This window comes from Rhagoletis pomonella, unplaced genomic scaffold (assembly GCF_013731165.1).
Source record: "Rhagoletis pomonella isolate Grant_MI unplaced genomic scaffold, Rhpom_1.0 Rhpom_scaffold_00013, whole genome shotgun sequence".
NCBI lineage: Eukaryota > Metazoa > Arthropoda > Insecta > Diptera > Tephritidae > Rhagoletis > Rhagoletis pomonella.
This window is the reverse complement of record NW_023458567.1, coordinates 17,395,676-17,417,641: the sequence shown is the minus strand read 5'-3', so window position 1 is coordinate 17,417,641 and position 21,966 is coordinate 17,395,676. Positions and strand designations below refer to the sequence as shown.

General features: G+C 36.7%; 3 protein-coding genes across 8 annotated transcripts in view; all 3 read left to right on the top strand.

Annotated features, from left to right (window-relative positions):
• The window catches only part of LOC118748895 (tetraspanin-2A), a 166,927-nt gene that overhangs the window by 82,985 nt on the left and 61,976 nt on the right, over positions 1-21,966 (top strand). The gene's annotated exons all lie outside the window — the stretch shown is intronic.
• LOC118748383 lies at positions 8,432-17,852 on the top strand. Its single transcript, XM_036482754.1, has 4 exons — positions 8,432-8,702; positions 12,623-12,842; positions 12,970-14,659; positions 17,500-17,852. The coding sequence occupies exons 1-3, from the start codon at positions 8,432-8,434 to the stop codon at positions 14,654-14,656; spliced, it is 2,178 nt and encodes a 725-aa protein (XP_036338647.1). The 3' UTR covers positions 14,657-14,659; positions 17,500-17,852.
• Positions 17,853-18,401, top strand: LOC118748382 (putative uncharacterized protein DDB_G0274435). Its single transcript, XM_036482752.1, has one exon. The coding sequence runs from the start codon at positions 17,853-17,855 to the stop codon at positions 18,399-18,401; it is 549 nt and encodes a 182-aa protein (XP_036338645.1).

Genomic DNA, 21,966 nt, shown 5'->3' with positions numbered 1-21,966 from the left:
TGTCACACAAAGGGGAGGGGCCTCGAGTTTTACGGCGACCGCTATTAGACCCCAGGACCTGCAAAATAGCAGCGCGCACTGCTACCACAGCGGTCGCTAGCAGAAAATAAGTGATAATTTTTGCTTTCCGATTTTTGGACAAAATCCAAGTCCCAGTGTAATTTTGAGCTCGAAAATCCATAAGAAATTCCCAAAAATCACCAAACGTTTCGAGTAAACACCGAAAGCATCTTAAAGATACCGAAAACTCTCCGAGATCGGGCTGGATTCTGTAACTTTGAGCTTTCAAGTGTACACTGAAAATTGAGTACAGTTTTCATTTTGTGTTTCAGCAAGTGTGATAATGAATTTCAACTCTCAGGGCTGGTTTCTCCAACTCAACTTAACTTAGTTAAGTCAATTTTCTTCACTTAGTCAAGAATAAGCTGTCTAAAACGTAGGCTAACTTTTGACTTAAGTCCAAAAAATGGCTAAACTAAGTTAATTTGAGTTGGAGGAAGGTCCAAACGTAGATATAGTACCGAAAGAGGAGGTAGTCGACCAACTATCGAAAGAGTATGCACATAAAAATATATATTTACTTTTTAGGTACGTTTATCTACGTTTAGGTACAACTTTTTGGCAAATAGGTACAATATTAAAATTTAGTATTCATCACTGTTGCGAAAAACATTATTGTGACGTCAGTGAAAGGGTGGATGCTGTCAAGGCGACAAAGAGAGGACTGGCGATCCGCGTAAGGGGCCACCTTTGTTTCGCTGCATCGTGGGTGTACACTGCTTTTTCTCACAGTTACAGAATCTAGCCTCTGGTCGGAGAGCTCTAAAATAATTAAAAAACAAATTATGCTTTAAAAAAATATTAGCTAAATAATTTTTGCTGGCAACTCTACGCAACTAATTTCTGCTAAAGCACCTATCCTATGTTAATACTTTGTAAATACTTTACATACCCTAAATATAATTTAAGATTACATTTTTTGGTAGCTGGCAATACTGCTCAAAATTATTTGAAAACAATTTTTGTATCAGTACCAGTAAACACTTTCGAAAAATTGCCATTGGCAACGCTACTTAAAAAATTAACTGAATAAACAATTTTTAAATCTGCTTCCTTTGGATAATTCTTTTATGTAATATTTTAATACATACATAATTTTTTGTATTATTTTAACTAAATCAGTTGGTCATGTTAAAACTTTTTCTATCACTGTTTATTTGAAATCAATCTTTTTAAATTTCAATATTTCTGGTAACTCTGTTTGAGTTTATTTTGATGGACTGCGAATGTTTCCAATACCCACAGTTTTCCTGTGCTTTTAATCGGCAATCCTATTAAAACTTGTTGTTTAGATTATTTTTCATGAGTTAATTATTTTTGGTTTTAATAATTTTAATAAGTGCCAGTTTATAAAAAATGTTGTAAAACTTCTCGTTCGATGCGAATCCAGAAAAAAATTTTTCTACGTAGTTGGCAACCCCATTTTAACAAATTCTTGCTCATTCGTGAATAACTTTAACTTGATGCTAATTCGGTTGTCTTTTAAATAAGTTATTTAAATTTATTTATTTTTTTATAGTTAAGAATTCTTAGTAAAAATTGTTGGTATGTATAGAAAAATTTTCATTATTAATTTTGTATTTATTTTAATTATTTCCACAGCTGGCAAATTCCATTTGGAAAGTTGCTTGCGTCAGAGTTTTTTAACTCACAAATTTAGTGGAGTTTTAATTGTTACATAGGCGGCAACTCTTTTAGAATATATTTTTGATAATTCTATGATACATTTCGTTTGACGCCATTACCCAAAATTTTGTATAAGTTACTTAATTTATAAACAGTTTTTAATCAATGGCAAACCCATTTAAAAATAGTTATTAGAAATATTGCTAACGCCACATCAAGTCTCTAAAGGCACATCTTGCTCTATAATATATTTTCGGGACAGTTCAGGATGTCAAAAACTTTTTTCTTTATTATTCAAATATGTCTTTTGTAATACACTTGCTATTTTAACCCTTCAGTAATTAATATTAAAGAGAGTACCTCAACCATTTCATCCCAGAACACCGATCAGTTGAAAGATAGACAAACTCTGACTCGTAAATCACAAGTTTGTACACTAATTACATGCATTTACTTATGTCTGGCTGTGTGTAAATAAATGTTTTTTCACATGCATGTGAATGAGAAGTTTGGGTTTTCCATAATTGAGGGGTTTTACCAACCTATCACGCAAAATTTCTCGTAAATAATTAAAAACAAAATGAATGCGCCAACCAAACAGCTGCGGCAGACGCTATCTAATGCAAGACCTTTTATCTACTACAGGCCTACATAGGTATTTACACACATGCAACATATACATAGATATACATACATATGTATACACATACTTAACGCATAAACACGTACAGCATTATACTAATTTTTCTTCTTAAGAAAAGAAAAGGGTTTATATTTTTATACATAGTATAGTATGAATACACCGATGTGTACGTAGTAGTATTTGGTGGCAAATAGAGCTTTTGTTCAGCTTTGGAAGGTTGTCAACGGTTTGAAGAGAATACAAAGCAAGCAGTGAAATAATATGAGTAGAGGAGACGAGTGTGTATATGCATTAATTAGTTTTAATTTTGTTTACTCTAAAAAATTTATTTTTACTTTTTAATATTAGCTTAGGATTTCGCTGCGTTGGCGACGGTAATGTCCTTCTGGCACTATTGTTTAAGTCCTACATTTTAATAGATGAGTATGATTTGTTAATGAACTCATTGCTTCACAATAGTTAGAATAGTTATAGCACATTTTGGACCGTTTTTGAGAACGAATTTTGAATACTTGATAAAACGGCTCTTAGTATTTAGTATTAATTGTTAAACTCGCGAGACGACGCCCAGGCTTAGCCACAGCTACAACCATAATACATTGAAATTTTATTTTAAAGCTAGGCTGCAGAAAGACGAGCTACTTGAAAAAAGTGCAAGAGATGCGTTGCAGTTTTGAAGCTTTGACAAAATTGTTCACCAAACACTTTTATTTTTTGAGCTTTTAAGCGGAATTTCGCAGTAGAGAAAACAATATAGAAAAATGTTTCCCACTTTTGACGCAATTTTCTGCCGAAAGCTCGCCAAGAACTTTTTCTTTTACTTTCAGGTGCTTTAAGCACAAAATAATTGCAACAACTTGATCGTACTAAAGACGGAAAAGTCAACCAATAGCTATTTACTGAAGCTTTACGCATTTAACGTAAGTTTCGACAAAAATGTTTTCAACGATGTACGATCCCGTTATAATTAAACAACTTATTTAACGGGCTTAATAAAACGAAAAATACTTGGAGTTACTGTTTGTTTCTTCCTAAGCTTGGTAAATTGGTTATAGAAATAAAAAGTAAGCAAGTAAGTAACGTAAAGGCTCTCTAAGGCTGAGTTCTGTCGTCAAAAGTAAGGATTTTATAGTCTAAGGGCCAATTTTAAATGAATATTTAAACGGCACTTAAATTTAATTGTGGATTGTTGTTTAAATGTCATTTAGCTTTCGTTGAGTTTCAGATCAACTTTGTTAAAAAATATGCCAACCAATTGGCAGTACTGCTGCTTGTTCCTTGAAATTGTTGTTGCATTTGCTTGTTTGTTTGCATATTCTGCTGAACAGCTGATTGTTTTTTGGTGGGATTTGGTGGGATTGATTAAACAACCTATTTATCAATCAAACTTGGTTGGCTGGTATAAAAACAAGTTTGCATATCTCATATTCAAATAGCCAATATTGGCCATTTAAGTGCAGCTTAAATGTATGATCTGAAAATGAATAGTGGAAGTTAATCAACAATCTCTACTTAAGTAGGCCATCTGAAATTGGGCCTAACAGTTGCTAAATTTAAAACCTAAAATTCTAGGTCGCCTCCGGACGGCAAATGGTTTTTATGAGAAGCGATTTCATGGCAGAAGTACACTCGACCGCAGATCGGGAATTGCGTAGAGGGATCTGGATGACAGTCTTCCTAAAGTAAAGGCCTGTATGCAGCTCTCAAGAAAAGCAAAAACTCCATATAAAATGACGTACAAGAAATGGCTAAGAAATTTTCTTGAGTCAAATTTCCTTACGGCAGTACGCAGTTCTTAAGAAATTTACTACGCTTTCTACTACGGTTTTCTAAAGTTTTGTGTGAAAAAAGAGCACAAGGCAACCCAGGTTTGCAACAGAAATATATGCCCGTTCCATTATTTCTTGAGGAAAGAGTGAGGCAACAGGCTGTGAGGTATCAAAAATGTCAAAATTCCTTGGACACACACACGAAATAATGGCAATTTTTTCTTGACCGTTTTCTTGAGAGCTGCATACAGGGCTTAAACTTGAAAAATTTATTGAAATAGTAACTCTTCTGGCTATGAATTTTTGAGGAAAATTATCCTTATTGACTATTTTAATAAACAAATTTAGCAAAACGAAGAATAGATTAATATTTTAACATTCAGGAAAAACTTAATCAATATTGCTTAAATTTAAGCAAAACGGCAACGCTGATCACAAGGGGCGCTGCCTCTGTAAATTATTCGTGAGCAGCATTGTCTCTTACACAGTGAAAAAAGTAATAAAAGCTCTCAAAAAGCAAATCCCTACAGCGGTTTGAAAACCCGCATTAATTCAAATCCGCATAAAAAGAGACCTAAGTGTACATATGTATGTACATTCGTATATTTCTTTTAATTTGTTAATAATTTCCCTAGAGTTCTCTTTTTTCTAAGAAATAATTACTGGCATAATTAATAACTTTGCTATAGCTTCGTTAAGCTTTCGCTGCTGTGACATGCCACAACGAAAGGTATACATAATAAGTACATATGTACATATACCTGTATGAAAGTTTGTGCCCCGCCCGCTTCAATTCGCATTTCTTTTCAACGAATTTCATTAACAAAATTTACTTTGCCGAGGCGCAAGCACGAAAAACTTAACTTCATACAGAAATCTCCTTCGTATGCCATAGATATGAGAACTCTTTGACTTAATTCAAACTCGAAACACGTAAATTATTAAAAACAAAGTTTAAGCTGTGATGACCTCACCAGGAAAACTTACGTTGACATATGCTTACCTGAACCTACAAAGTTATGTACATTAGACCGTGTCACATTGTAAGCAAGCAAAACAAATTTCACTGTACGCCCCTGAGTCAAATTCTTGTAAGGCAATTTCGACAATAAGATTTTTTTATTAAATAGTTACGGACGTTAGGGTGGTCCGTTAAGGTGACAGGAACTGAGATCTAGTGCGTAAGTACTAGAACGGGTTACTTGAGATCAATGAACTTTGGAAGTAAAAAAGTTTCTCCTCTAGAGAAAATAATAGATAAATCATACTTTGAGATCCAATTGCCGAAGATATGACGAAAAATGTAAAACGGCGTAGGGGTCGGCAAAACAAAAACCAAATTGCCTTCGAACCGAAATACTTCCTCAGAAAGAGTTTAATAATTTTTGGAGAGCCTTAATTTACCAACATTAGGGTGGTTAAAACTGAGATCTGTTGCAAAGTATCACTATAGGTTACTTGAGGTCAGTGAATTTTGGAACATTGCCCCCTCGAGACAATCTTACTTTAAGATCCAAAAAACTATATTTTTTTTAATTGCCTTGCGGTAATAATTCAGACCAAGGGGTGTATCACGTACTTTTTCCGAAACGGTTCACAATGTATGAAACAATTTTTATTAATTTTTTTTCCTCTAATTTTTATAAAAATATGTTTCATACTACAACAAAAATCATAAAAATATAATGTCTAAACCTTGTGTAAAATTCAATAATTTTTCATGCAAATTTTTAACTTTAGAATAATAAAGTGCAAGTTTGAAATCGCAAAAAAATCACAATGATTTCTAACAGACTTCAAACAAAGGAGAAGGTTATCAATTCGTGGGAATTTTTTCTTAACTTTAAACCACGTTAAACGATTTCTTTAATTCTTTAAGGAATAGTCCCACACTAATTTGGTTTAAATCCGATCATTGGATCATAAGGAAATTATCGGTACTCTTTATTTTTATTCGAGTATTGAAGTAGGTTTTGTTTTTGCTTACAAATTACTTGTTGAGTTTTTTTTTTGTGAAGTTATTTCGCATTTTTTCCACACCGAGTATTTTTGAAAGTTTTTTGTTATGAAAAACATGCATGAAAAAATGCCAAAAAGCAACGGTCAGCCCTAGCTACTTCAAACTATAACTTTTTTATACTAAAATTGCGTTGGCTTCAAAACTACGTACTCAAAAAAAAATAAAATAAATTCTTAAACAAATATGATAAAAAGGTTGTAAATTAGCATGGACTTTTATCTATTGAATATTCCTGAGTTTTGCAAAAAGCTTAGAGATTTTATTTTTAGTTTTTTTGATGTAGTATGAACTACATTTTTATAAAAAAATTATCGATAATAAATTGTAATAAAAAAGTTTGTATATATTGCGAAAAATTCACTGTGCCAACACTTTTGTTCGTCAGTGTATGTACATACATATGTATACATTTAATTTTATACGGCTGGCAGCATGTATCGAATAACCCTTCCGTAAATGCATATATCTACATGTATACATACATATGTATATGTAAAGGTATTTACATACAACATTCGCATTCAACCCGATAATAAATATTGGAATTAAGTATTCGAATTCTTATTTGTCTTAATCAATATCTACGAGTATATGAAATGGCAATCATTCTCAAGTGTGCTTGTGCGTGGCAAAGCGCCCAAATGTCCTGCTTTCCGAACATACCGCGTATGTTAAACATTAAGTTATAAGAAGGTTTTTCCCACAGCAGCCCCTTCGAGTGCATTTCTGCCACAAATAAGCTGCTTATAAAACCCTTTTGCTGTGCGAGGGTCTTTCAAAAGTATTGCAATACTAAAAGCATGCCATTGAATAATTGAAAAACTTGGCCTAAACCTTTTGAGATTCCCTAAACTTTTTCGTGGTAGTTTAATTCGGTAATTTCGATGGAATGCTTACGAATATTCCCATATTTAAGTGTATATAAGAGTAGGTACACAAGTTATGCCGCAGAAAAATAATAAAAACAATCAAGGATTTGTATGTCGATTTCAATTGTACATTGTTTGTGCAGCTCCTCAATGTATTTGCAAGTTATTTTTTATTTGCGTGCTTATCAACAACTACCCAGTAGAAAGTAAGGTATGGTTTCTGCATGAATATAATATATATTATAAATAAAAAATCTCAATATCTTTGCCATTGGTTCTTTGAAAATAAAAACATATTTGGAATTTAGCTTGTAACCTGATTTTACTATCTTTACAAGAGCAATACACTGTCTAACTCGCAGCAAGGAACCGTTTTTTCAACGTGGAAGCAACTCTTGTTCACTTTCTCTGTAAACTCATTATCGAAACATCTTCAAATTTGAAACTAGTTGCTAGTTGCCCAGAATTACTTATTTTCTTTCCTCGAAATTGCTTCTGCATTAATACCCTTCCATTCTATTGCGTTAAAGGAGTTTTGGGCGTTTCAGAAGGCTGTTTTCGTCAATCTAACCTTCAGGGTTTTCCCTCAACTCAGCTTGGTGTTTACGTTAAGCGAGTTTCTAACTTGTCCTCCCTAGTTTTGGCAAAGAGTATTCAGGGCGGCGGACATAGCCGAGTGAGGTTACCACTTAGAGGCGCCAAGTTTTGATACCTGTTCTAAAAATTTTTTCTATGCATAAAATCCGTCGGCTCTCGACAGACCGAGTTCGGTTAGATAAAATGTTTCAGACTTTTTTTTTTAACTTTTCTTATAAAAACTCCATGCTCTTTTCTGATTCTATGAAAAAAATTACCGTCATACTGACCCACTATTTTTCCCTACTGTGTTTATGAATAGTTCGTCTATCTGAAATATTCATGCCGAACTTGACTCGTACATATACATGCAAGTACATAAGCATAAAAAAACCTAAGGCATATTATTACCAAATTGCATTTTCATGTTTTCAATTGTTTGTCAATTTTCATAATAAATTGCCCATTGACGTGTTAACAACCACAAATTGTTGCTATCGACAATGTTTTCCGCATTGACTATTCTAATCTAATGCAATATAGATAAAATAATAGTCCAATATTCCAAATAAACATTTACCAAGTACATACATGCCGCTCAATGATCAAATCACCCAACTCCACTCAAGTAACTAATTTCCCTATTTTTCCAACCATATAGAATAATCGTTTCGCATTCATTTTGCCATCAATCTAACTCTGACGAGTATGCAAATTATTTACTCGCATTTGTGGAAATTTGCGGTTTGCGGTTTCAGTTCCTCGAAGTCAGTGTCGCTTAACGGTATACGAAATAATATGGCTGTCTCTTAAACGTTTTGCTTTCTTTTAAATTTTAAACGGCCGGAAAGTGAAGTGCTCGCATAAAATGTCACTTCCTGCAACACCGTTATCGCCATCATCGTCGTCGCCGTCATTCTCGGTCACCGGTAAAGCATTGCAATTGCAGTTATCGCGCCCACTACCGCAATTGCCCACACGTAAAATCTACAATCCAGCGTTTTTTTTCAACGAAACATATCAACATGAAATCGCCAATAATTATCGTGACTTTAAGCAAAGATCGCGTATACCGCGTCGCAGGCGGCATACGATTTATGTGCCATACAGGCGTGAGGCCTTTTACGGTGTGGTGTCCGGTGAGCGGCGGCCAGTGTTACCAATAGCTGTGCATGATTTTCCAAGGTATATGGGGCGAAGTGATGTGGTCTAGTTTTTAATTTACATATTTAAAATTATATTCGAAAGCTTTATAGAGGCCCTTCTTCAAATATAACGAAAAAAGAATATCGATAACACTGAGCGACAGCCAAAACCAGCCCAAACTTTGTTAACATTTTCTGAAAGTTCGATGGATTTGCAAAAGTTAGCTTGTATTTTTAGTTTATGACCTACTAAAACATGGTTAAAATAAATGTCTGAGCGAAATTAATGGTTTAAACATATATACATGTAAAATTTCATGGGAAATATTTTCGTAGAACATTTTAGCCCATTTGGGCCCATTTTGATTCTTCAAGAAACCCGCAAAAGGCAAATTTGGACGGCTGTTAGAGGATTGGTATATTATAGAAAATTATTCTTCGGAAAATTTTACTAGGGCTCTTCTCAGGCAAAAACTTCATGCCACCAACGTAAAAGTCTATAAAATTAAAAATTAAATTTTTTACATTATTTTTAATTTTTATTCAACAAATATTGTTTTTGTTGTCAGAATTTGGTTTCAAAACAAAGTAAAAAAATTTTTTAGTTATTCGTTTTTTTATGGAAAATCTTATAATATAATAAACATAATTTTATGCAACAAATTTGTCATCATGCCAAAAAACCTAAAAAAAATAAGTTAGGGGCGATGTATATTAAAAAAGTTCAACGTTAACCAAAGAATAAAATAGTAGCTTTATTTTTTTCAGCTTTTGACTAGTTTTATGGAAAAAATATTTTACGAGTTCTTTTTATTTGTTTATCAATTCTTAACAGTTTTCCGCAAATATTTGTTTCGGCGTAAAAATTTTGTTTAAAATTAAAGTTAATTATTTTATATCTTCAGTCTTGTACATGTGCTGGTAAGTTGGCTATCTGTTGGTTTTCGGCCCATAAAATAATCGGTAAAGGTATGGGAAAAGGAGATAAATTTGTGTCAAAATATATTGAAGATTTTAAACTAAAGATAAAGAAAACTAGTCTTACAAACTTTTGGAACTTATGATTAAATTTATAAAACATATATGTAAAACAACAATTAAAAAAAAGATAATATAATTTTTTACCAATTTTTACCACGTTTTCTGTAAATATTTTTTTACTTCTAAAAAATCTTAAGTATCTGAAAGTTTTGGAGCAATTAAAAAAATGTCGACTACGTTTTTTTACATATAAAATATTTTGATGCAAAAAAGTTTAGCATAACATATTTGAAAAACTCTTAATTATGTATTTAAAACAGTGCTGATTAACATAAAAAGCTAAAAGCATTAATTGCGAGTTAAAGTCCCGGTGAAGTCTGATGAGGTGATCCACGAAATAGCAGCTATAACTTCTATCATGTGTAAATTATTTGTTGTTTTCCCACATAATTTTTCATTAGAAACGGCCTCAAGCTTAATAAAATTGTTGAATATTTTATTTGAAGAAATTTAACGAAAAGTTAAAAAAAAACTTGCTCCCTGCTTTAATTCTAATTATAAATCTAATCTTTTTATTTATTTATTTGAAAAATTTAGCTAAGAGTTTAAGAAAAATAAATTTGTTCTTCTATTTGAAAAAAAAAAAAATAAAATAAAATTTTGTTCCAAAAAGTGTTAAGGCAGTGTCACACGACTGGTACATTTGTACAGAATTGTACATTTGGGCAGTTACTGAGTAGTGTTGTTTGGAAATTCTTTTTTGAGCTGAACTCAAATTTCTAAAGAACACCACTCTGCCACTGCCAAAATGTACAAATTTTGCACAAATGTACAACTCGTGTGATCCCTGCTTTAGAAGCATTTTCCATTTCTTTATGGCGTTTTCGGTTCTACAAAAAATATTGCCATTGCAGATTACCCTTTTCTTTGAATTTGTGCGTAGAGGGCAAAGAGAAGGTAACCTGTTTCGGAAGAAACGAAAACACCATTAGTTTTCAAAAGAAATGTTGTAAAAAAAATTATAAATTGACAGACATTTACACTGAGTAAGCATAGAAAAACTAAAAAAAAAAACTTCTCAAACTCTTTTGGCTGGGGCTGGGTTATTCCGTACGAATGAACGCAAATGCTCACAGCACTGAAAGTATTCGATGTTGCACCTGCTGGCAGGTTGAAGAAGAAAAACTTCAAAAGCGGAAAACATACGGGCAATATGTATGTATTTCCGCAACGATGAACTCCAACATTTTATAAAATCATCAAATGTACTCGTACATAGGGAAAGGAATGTAATTACAGAAATGGTTTGGAAAATAAACCTTTAATCCTTGGAAATTAAGGCTTTATCATATCTACATAAAAAATCTGTTTACCCCCTTTTGACAAACATAATCAAAATAATTTACTCCTACGCTTGACCATAAGCGCTCCCCTAATGGAAACTGTCGAGGTAGGCAAATAAAAAAGCTATTTATTTTAATCAGCCTACTACGGTAGTTTTTCTTTGCATCAAAATGAAAATGAAGAGAAAAAACACTCCCCCTCCAACGTCTTTGTACATAGTAGATATAATGTTCTGTGAAAAGCATAATACAAAGCGCAAGGTCACCGAGTGTAATTTACGAATGAACTTTTGCGACAAGAAATTAAAAGAAGCCAAACATGTACTTTAGCGCTTCATTAAAGCATTCACCTAAGAGCTACTTACAGCTAAATACAACGCCTACACACAACTACATTTCGGATGCAGACAAGCCAACGCATAAAGTTTTACAATAGTACCCGCACACTAGTCTAAGTACTTGTGCAGCAAAAGCAAAAGCAAAAGAAAAAAAATTACAAAATTTTATTCCCTCTTTTATGTTTGTAAAGTAGGCGTATGCGTATGTGCGTGAGTCGGGGTGTATGTGTGTGCATGAGTGGGGGAGTGTGGAAAATCCGCAACTAAAAGCCACACAAGTAAACATAAATGCAAGAACAACAATACATACAAATAGACATTGCTGTAGAGGGCATGCTGAAGATGATTTCAGTTGAATGGAGGAGGGCAGGCAGAATAGGGGGCCAAAATCGTAAAGAGCCTACCAACTATACACCATGGTATCATACTCGCCCATATGTATGTATGTATGTATGTACGAGCCTGTTGATTACTTTGTATAGGTGTAAGTGTTTTGTACAGTGGATTGCGTTCGAAGAAATATTGATTAATTTTAATTTTCTTGACTGAAATTTTATTTTAGTTAAAAAAAATCCAGACATTCTATTTGAGTTTCCCACTACAGGCAAGCCAGGTAATCGGCGGAGCTTTCCCAAGATAACAGCTTGTTTCTAACGGTCATTGACCACTAGCGTCTTGTGATCTTAAAGAAACTGTTAAAAGCTGGCCATCGGTATACCTACCGCGCACTTTGCTGCGAGGATATGGGTGGTCGTATACTATTTCTTGTCACTTTTAAAGTTATCATATTATGCAATATGAGAAATTCAGAGACCTACCGCATACAGTAAGGTATTTTGGTTAGTCTATGTGTAAATCAAAAGCTTTCTGGGATGCCCATCACTCAGGCTGGAATATCAATTTGAGGGCGAGGGAGTAAGGCTTAGTAGTCTAAGATCTTGAGGTTTGGCATGTGAATCCCTACATTCTTAACCTAAAGAGACTACTTTGGTCTCAAACCACTTTTTTTACTTCTTGAGGAGATGGTCTGCTAAATATCCAGCTAGAGAAGTACACCTATCGTTTGTACTTCCTACATTCAAAACTTCCTTTGCTTCTAGTGCATTGCATGCAAAATTTCACTGCATTAAAACGTTCAATGGTAGCTCTATGCGGATGACCCCAAAGGATCGCGTCGTGCGCCGTTTTTACCATCATAAAATTTTTCACCGCTGTCATCATCTAGTTTTTCACACTGTACTTTTATTATTAGCCAAGTGCTCAACCAAGCATGCATTAAGCGATAATAAATTATTCAAAAAGGCAGCCATAATGGCAAACCACCTGTCAGTTGTGTCAAGCGGCAACAGTGTATGCAACAAACCAACTAACCTGAACTTTCCAACACCTCTAAGAAATCCACAACTCAGTCAACCGGGCATGGAACAACGCGACTGCTTTGAGCTTAGCATACCGAAAGCATTTGTTCATGTGTATTATATTTCGCTTCTTTTTAGTTACTTTCATTTGCTGCTTTGGCTTTCGCATTCTGTAGCTATTTGTGTTTTATCCGCTGTCGACTTTTCTTTAATGCTCCACAACACATTGGACTAATTACAGATTCACTGCCGTTTATACGACACCGCGCGGTCGTCAGACATTGTGTGAGGACGCACCAGCTGACGATACGTACAACGCGACGGTGCGACGCATTCGCCAAGCTAACGACTATAAGGAACTAAAAGTGCTGGTCGAACGACAGTTAAGGTGGAGTGCGAACCGCAAGAGTGCCGTGACCAATAACAGCAGCAGCAACAGAAGAAGGGTTAACTCGACAAAGAGTAGCCTGCGGCAAAAAAGCGCAAAAGGTGAAGGGTTTGCTAGCTGCAAAGCGGATAAGTGGGCCACGGTTGGTGAAAGAAAGTGCGAGAACTCATCAAAGTTGCGAACAAATAACAGCGCTGACGTCAATGTAGACATTACCTATGCTAATGGAAAATGGTACGATTATATTGACGATGATGAAGAAACCGATAGTAATGCAAATGACAGCGTAGAGAAAGTTAAAGAAAAGGCAGTACGGCGGACACACTGTAATCAATCGTTGAGGACGAAACAAGCGACATCAAATACACCAAACAGTTTTTGGAACGCAGAAATTCAGCGAAAGCCGCGCGAAGTTTTTTGTAGCAGAGCAGCTTCAGTCGTGAGTTCATCTAACCGCGGAGTGAGACCACAAATCGACAGCCACAACAAAAGGGAGCACCCGTTAAGCAAAGAGGACGTCGCCTTCCTAAATTCTCCAGCGCAATTTTTACAATTGGCTTGCGATTACTACGAGCAGGGGTTCCTGCAGCACATCAACTACCTCCAAGCTATCGGCAAGCGAAACGCCGCGCGACGCGAACAGCTGAAGCGTGCAACGAAGCGCGCATCTTCACTGCAGACAAGCAACAGTAGCAACGACGAAACCGCATCGGCAGCGACTAGCGCCACTAATACGCCGGGGAATACGCCACGTTTGCGTAGCGCTGAGCAAATTTTCCGGCTGACCTATCTGCTGCGACACATCGGGCGCAAGCGTAGCTTTAACATCGGCATCAGCGCGAAGAAAGCGCAATCCGCTGCCGAAAACGGTGAAAACAACGACCGTCGGCGTAACAATTCATGCGCGATACGCGTTAAGATCAAACCGAGCGCAACTCAAGCGTCGCATTACAAAACCACCAACGCAGCTAAACAGTCGACAGCTGTAAAGTGCACGGCGACCACGTTAGATGGTGGTTGTAGCATGAACGATTACCTGAATGCCAATTCGCCAACAACAATTAGTAGTACAACAAATACTGTAGCAACGCGCGCTAATTTCCATGAACTAATTGATCATCTAATGCAATTAGAAATAAGTGACATTGATGAGTCATTGCCGAAAATTACATTAACAGATTGTTCGGCCATTGATAACAACGGTGTCGATGAGACATCAGCAGTAGTAGCGAGTACAGTTACAAGAGCAACAGCAACAGCAACAGCAACAACAACAACACAGACCAACGATAACGCATTTGCATTTGAATTTAATACAATTTACAACAATAGCAACAATTTTAGTGCCTACAACGCGCTTCATTCGCAGGTGAAGAAGCAGAAGGAACAACAGCAACAAGAAGACCAACAACAGGTGCTTAGTTCAGCGCGTCGCAACGGTTTCACGTTGAGAGAAACGAAATTTGGTGCTAGTGCATTGCATTCGAGTCTCGAGCTACCCGAGGAAGTCTACTATAGCAGCGAGGCGAGGCCACCGTAAAAGGTGAGAGAGCGAAGTACAGTTGAGTGATGTTGAGAATAGGTGTTTGGCTCTATGTTCTTCCAAAGTTTGTAGTCTATGTCTTACGGTCTACTATATATGCACGGATGTGTATAAGCTTGATAAGGAGAGTGAGGGTGGTGTCTACTTGGAAGATTTAGGCATATGTACATGTAGTTCAGCTTCTGAGCTCAGCCTGATTATTGCACTGTTTTCCTGCCGGCAATTTATAGTTTTAATAAAGCTCGAACCATTAGCATAGTGCAGTAATTCCCAAAGTGGTTCTGGTTGGAAACCTATGGAAAATCGACGGGAGCCTACGTTGGCGCAAAAAAATGGGGTTCAAAAAGTTGTAAGTCCACGAAAATATATCTGGTTTCGATAGTAAAGAACATAAACGTTGACTTGGCTTTACCTATCAATGTACGCAAAACAATTAAGGGAGTGGGAAGCAGGAAGGGTCCTTAGTTTGAGTAAAGTGCCATCAGAGACTGCCGCCTTTCTCAACCTGCATATAATCTTACTGTTGAGTCACAAATATTCAGTAGCTCAGGCAGAGCAAAATGCAAAGCACGTAAGCTGCTTATCTGCAGATAGACATGTTACCTATAGATTAAGGAGTCAACCATCCGCACAGCGCTAAAATATCTGCAATTCGTAAAAGGGGCAGCCAAGTAACTTTTTTTCAAAGATCAAAGGTTAATTGATCTCTCTTGGCTAAGCACCTTTATCGGCCAACAATAAAATATAAACAGCCCCTTATATCAACCTTTTCAGAAGGCCTAATTGCCCGTTCGAAGTCGATATCTTCTGTTGCTCAGTCGGGAGCGGTAGGAAATTCTGGTTTTCAAAAATCTTTCGGTCGAAAATTCTGATAGCTGATAGAAATGTATAAAAATTATATTTTTCTATATTATTTACAACCTCCCTCCACTTCAATGCACTTCTTACATTTATTATAAAGGACTTTTAACCCAGTGGAATAGTATTCGGCGTCTTTGTCTTCGAAATGCTCGTCTTTTGCCGCTTTCATTTCGTCTTAACTAGAAAATCTTCGTGCTCGGATAAAAAAGAAGTGTATTTCTAAAATTTTGTATTTAAAAATTCTGTATGGAAAAATCGGAAAAAAAGAAATCTCTATGTTTATATGGTATTCCGATTTTGCCATACCGAATTTTGCAATACAGAATTTTACGATACAGAATATGAAAACACAGAATATTGCAATGCAAAGTTTTGAATGCGGAATTTTTAACCATAACCATTTGTATCCAACACGTTCAGTCTAGAGCTGGAAAATTATCGACGGTCGGGGCCATCGATAGTTTCGATAGTCGAAATGTCGACACTATCGACTTTTATTGAAAATGAGATCAAAATCGCTGAAATATGTCGATATTTTTGTTGAGGAACAAAAGTTTAGCAACGATTTTTGGCTTCAAGCAACATATATATGTATGTATATATGTATGGGTCATGAACCGTCGATACTGTCAGTAGTGCCATCGATAGTTTTCCAGCTCTAGTTCTGTCGCGTTATGTTTCTTAAAAAATAACCTTGCCTTCTACTTACATATATTTACCTACATATGGAATATGTTGAGATCTTTTTACCAGGGACCTGGACTTTTATAACATTTATAATAAAAATCGTCAGAAAAAAGTTTTATTTTGTACTTTTTTTATTTGAAAGAAAATAATCGGTCAAACCGGACCTTTTTTTTAGTTCAGTAATAACAATTAAGCTTGGCCAAATATTTTTTAAGACCGAAATAAAAGTTCTTTTTTAATAATAAACAAACCGCTTATCCAAATTAAACAAATTTGGTGTCAAATGAAAGAGGACTAAAATAGCTTTCAGAAATATTTAAACGACCTAGAAAATAAAAGTTCGGATTTTTCAGTTATTGTTGTACATTTTTCCTAAAACTTCGAAAAATAAACATAGTCTAGAATTCTGGTCCAGGAGGTCCTGGGATCAAAGGAACACGGATAAGTTTATTCTACGACAATATGTTACCCCGGACTTTTATGACATCGAAAAAATAACTGTTGTTTTCGGTCCCTGCTTTTTACTAAGGTTTTAATCTGAATTGTTATAAGACATTAAATAAATCTTCCAAATTTTTGATGAAAGTTGCGTTGAAAATGCTTGAAACCAAATAGTAAATATTCTAAATTCCGGAAAAAGTAGGAAAAATAATGAAAACCCCTTTATGGAGCAACACTTATTTACTATCGAACTTTGCATTAAAGCTCCAGCTCCAACCGAAACCCATCATTCAATTATTGTTTTTGCTGGGTCCGTGAAAAGGCCGTTGACATCCGCTGTCCTTTGAATATTTCTTGGGCCATTTTCTATGAAAAATGCCTTTAGTCGCGTTAATAGACATGCCTAAGAATGTAATCAAGCACTTACCTGGCTATTTCAAGACATTCCCAAACTTGAAGTTTATGCCGCTATCAGACCAGTGTGGACGGGAGTTGGTTGCTAACATCTAATTTTGGCCCCATAGTATTAATTTTTGCCATAAAAATTCGTCAAAGCCTTTCCAATTTTTAGACAGTGAACAACTATCCTTCCCAAGTTTTCACCCTTCAAAGCAAAAAAATGTACATAACCGTCCAATAGCGGGTTTTCCTTGCCCAATCAAGCTGGTGCATTTAACAGAGCTCCTTGCTAAACTGCGTTAGTCGTAGATAGAAGAGCTAAAATCTAATTTAAATCAATTGTATGCATACTCACGTCAGTTTGATAATTTTTTTAATCTCTTAATTTTTTGCATAACTAATTACTTTTTCTCAAATTCACATTAATTATTCCTTTTCTTTTTCACCCTCAGCTTTGCCGATAATATTTTTACAAACTCAACTGTCTTGCCACATCACGCATCAAAAGCACTTTGCAGCATAACAGCAAACAATAAACAATTCGCCACTCGACAAAAAATCTCAACAAGCCCACGACGAAGCATAAGAAGATTTATCGAACTCAAAAGTGCCTTCGTCGTTAACCGCAGTCGCTTAACAATTCGCTGTCGTCCTTTGACATCTTAAGTGTGAGATCAAGTGCGTTGTTCGACGACTGAATAGCTCGCCTCCACCCCATACCACCGACAGATAGCATAGCTGTTGATATTTTATTTCTATTAACTTTCCGTTTTTTTTGCGCATCAACGTCGCTGCTCTGTGAACAATGGTTGCAATCGAACATCGTCAAAAGTCATCGACAGCAGCAACAGCAACAGCCACAGCGACATCAGCAACAACAATCAACATAGCCGTACTATCGCCAACATCGTCCGCCTCATCAGCATCGGCTGCTTCGAATACCACTACGACGACCACTTCGAGCATTCAACAACAGCAGCAGCAACAACAACAGCAAGAGCAGCAGCAGCAATCACATAAAAGTCTCGAGGAGAAGAAGCAATTGGTTGAAGAGGTATTGAAATCGAATCCAAAATCACCCATACAAAAGCAGTTAAGCAAAACCGATAAAATGTCACAGCTGGAATCACCCGCCGATACAAAAAATGCGGAGAAACAACAGCAAAACAAGGATGGCGGTGCAGTCTCGAAGAGTGCGGTTAGTCAGCGTAATGTCGATATAAAAATTTCCAAAAAATCGAATTTGGATGCAGCTACCAAGGAGCTTACGAAAAAGGTACTCAAGCTGGATTTGACGGGGAAGGATTTGGATGAGTTCTCCATTAAATCGCCCAAATCGCCAATAGGTGAGTAATAAGTATACGCACATACATATACTAAGGCTTTCCCGAAAATTGTGAATTATATAATTTTAACGAACTCAGAGCAGTTTTTACGTATGTACCTATGCTGATCTTAGCCTCTGCGGGCTAGGTTGACATTGTTCTTATTATGTTGGTCTGGTCACGATGAGGGGCTCCGTTTGATACTATTTGGTTGGAACACTGTCCGTTGCGGTATTGAGTTCAAAATGTGACCTTGTGTTGAAAAAACTAAAACTTGTTACTTGAGCATTGGATGGACGTGACCTGGTGATTACTTGGCAAGATACATATGATTACTCAAGTTGCATAAACTTGGCTAATTAGCCATGATTTACTCTTAGACATTAAGTAAGGTGAATGCGTAAGAGAAGGTTTTGACAGAGGCAGAGAGAGCTAGGCTCCCAGATTCCATTGGTGTTTTATCTCAGAGCATAAACCCAAATCAGTAGGCTTTGAGTGAAAATTCAAGATAGAGCTTGGGAGTAAAGCAACCTGGAGTACTACCTCTATGGACGAACATTTTAGGGCTAGCTCGATGCAATGGTATACAGTTGGCTCCTAAACCCCTCACGGCTTTGATAAAGCCGAAGCTATCGGGGCCCATGGGAGCATACCCGAGCATTTTTCAGGCGGAGGTCTATTCCAATAATCTGTGTGCAGAGAATTCTAATATTAAGTGATAAGGCAGGCGGCTCTGAACGCCCTCTCGTCATTCGCGCTCAAATCCTCCTTGGTTCTTGAGTGCATGGACACGCTTAACGCCATGGCGGAGCACAACATCATCCATCTAATTTGGGTACCAGTAGAGCACATAGGGGTTGAGCGCAACGAGGAAGCGGACCGTCAAGCTAGGACGGTGGCCACCTCGTCTCCCATAGGGCCTTTTTTTGCGATCAGACCTAGCAGAATCAAGGAAGAACTCAGGGAGGAGGGAAACAAACTCAGAGAACAATATAAGTGTACGTCAGGCTAAAAGCTTACTGGCAAGGCTACATACAACCTTACAAGCCAGAGGGCAATTTAAACCTCCCCACAGAGGGGTTAAAGATATTTATTGGTATTCTGACCTGCAAAAGCTGGGGATCTGGTCGAATGATCTATTTCGCTTCACGAGTGCGAAACGGTGGCAAGAAAACGGCAAAGGTACCTATGCTAACTATGGCCATGTGTTCCATCCATACAATTGTTAACAGTTGGAGATATCCTAAAATTTCAGTTCGATCAAAATCTGCGAGCTAGAATGCTTTATTAGACAGAGTAACTGATACTCTTCGAGGTAAACGATCTGAACCAACGTTGAGCTAATAAAAGGCTATCGCAACGGTACTCTTTAAATAGGTGTAAGTGTACCTGAGAGCGGTAGCTGAATGAGTGCAGTCACCATAACTGATCCCTAGTGTTGATAAGAGAGTATTTGGTGCCTTAGGCCTTGGATCCTAGGTGTAGAGCAATGTTGCACCAAGATTTTGTGGATTTCTAAACTACTTATAAATGTAGGAACACAGAGCCAAAGTAGCTTAACATTATTTTTCTCTAAAAGGTAAGCATGCTTCACTTTACATCAGTTCTAGTTTCACCAGCGTAAGATGGTGCTAAACAGTGTCCTGGCACCCAAACATTAGTCTAAAGTCTACCCTTTTCAGTGTTAATAGTTGATACTTTCTGCAAGGTATTAGCCTACAACGTCACTATGCTATCGGCAGTGCCCCGGCCCTCTCATTGCCTTCAATTCTTTGCCGAGAAGATACTAAGTAGATGTGTTTATTAACGCAATATTCATCTAAATTGGGTCGGCTTTATCGCACACAAAGTAAGCGTTTAATGCTTTGTTGACACCCTTACAATAAAAGTTGATATTCAAATTCGAGTTGAAAGTGAGGAAGTCACTCGGAAACTTAACAGGTGTAATTTCTGCGTTGATTTCTTGTTTAGAAATTGTACTGTAATCTAAGGCCTTCTACGACTGCTGAAAATCAAAATACACATAATAATAGCACAGTGTCTATCTACCCTTTCGTCACTTTAAATCCATTCCTATATCCCCTTTAGATTAGTATCACTTGTGTCACTTTCTAGAAATTTATCTCATGAACCGAACATACAATACTTGCATTTGATCATCCGCGGTCATAATTGCCCTCCTATCTTTATTCTAAGCGCCGTGTCCTGAGTTCTTTGCGCTAGGATTATATCGATATAGTGCGAGAGACATCTCCTGTTACCCTTAGTCTAACGTGACTTTTTAACTTAATTCTTAGCTCTAGGATAGTTACGATCTTAAGAAAAAATTGTATGGATAAGCGACAAGAGTTTTCCTTAATTTTTGACCAAGTCGTAAATCTGTTTAAGAGAACCAGTCAAGTATTTCCCGTACGAGGATTTCTAGATTGGTTAGGAAATACAAGTGGCCTATTTTAGGAAGTTGAAAAAAGTTCTGGTAAGGAAACTTGTAGGATCAGTAGACACAGCTGATTTGGTTGGTTGGATGTACATAGTTGTTTCACTTCTCGTGGACAATGTTATTTCATTCCACCGCATCTTACGTGGCGACTTTTGCAGCGACTGTATATATCGCAAGTCCTAGAAGCATGATTTCCTCACGCCTAAAGACCGGCGATAGTTGTTGCAACTTTTCTAACAACCTTACTGCACTTGCTCTGCCATAGACAGCCAAAGCTCGCGGTCTATCTTACAACTGTGGATCTTTGCGCGTCTCTTGCTTGAGGAAGTGCAAATGTATTTCTGTTTATATTGTTCGGGGAGGGTATGCAGGTACCACGGTTACAGATGCATCTAAACAGGTAGAACCCAGACAAGGGAGATGGACACTGACTGAGTCATCGAACGTAGTTCCAACTTGCAGAATTATTAAAGACTGAGTGGATGAGTTCCGCATTTGGTACTTGAGTAGAGTTTTAGGAACGATCAAAAGAAAAGATAAAGTCCTAAGCACTTTACACATCTGATATCCGCCAAAGAGATTTCCTTAGTGGTTCTAACTATTAGAACACCGTATCTGAGGTTTACAACCTTAGCCTAGCGAAGGCAATTAAGCTTATAAGAAAATGTGGAGCGGATCTAAACTCATGAACCACCAAACAGCTGCAGCAATAAGGCTCTGAAGTAATTTTATGTCTTACTATTTGTTTACCCATCGGGATATGCCCGTTCAAGTCTACTGTCAGGATCTGTGGTTAGATCTGAGGCAAGATCAGTTCTACCCGTGTGGGGTATTATTGGCCAGTACCTGATCAAAGCTTTTGTGTGAGCGGAGGATTGCTACTTAATTAGACTTAAAAAGGTCTCTTTCTCTCCCGACCTTGCAACTTGTCAGAAACGTTTAGCTAACCTTTGAATTGTAGTCTTTATTATGAAGTTTTAAGGTATTTTAGGGAATAGTAGAGTCCTGTTAGCGGTACGCAAAATCTTTCCTAGCTCCTAAGTACTGTGCTGCCTCTAGAGCTACTAACGCCTAACTAACTATAATTCTTTAATTTCCTTTCAGCTCGTTTACCGCATCAAACATCGCTTACCTCCTCGGTCGATGTGGAGGAT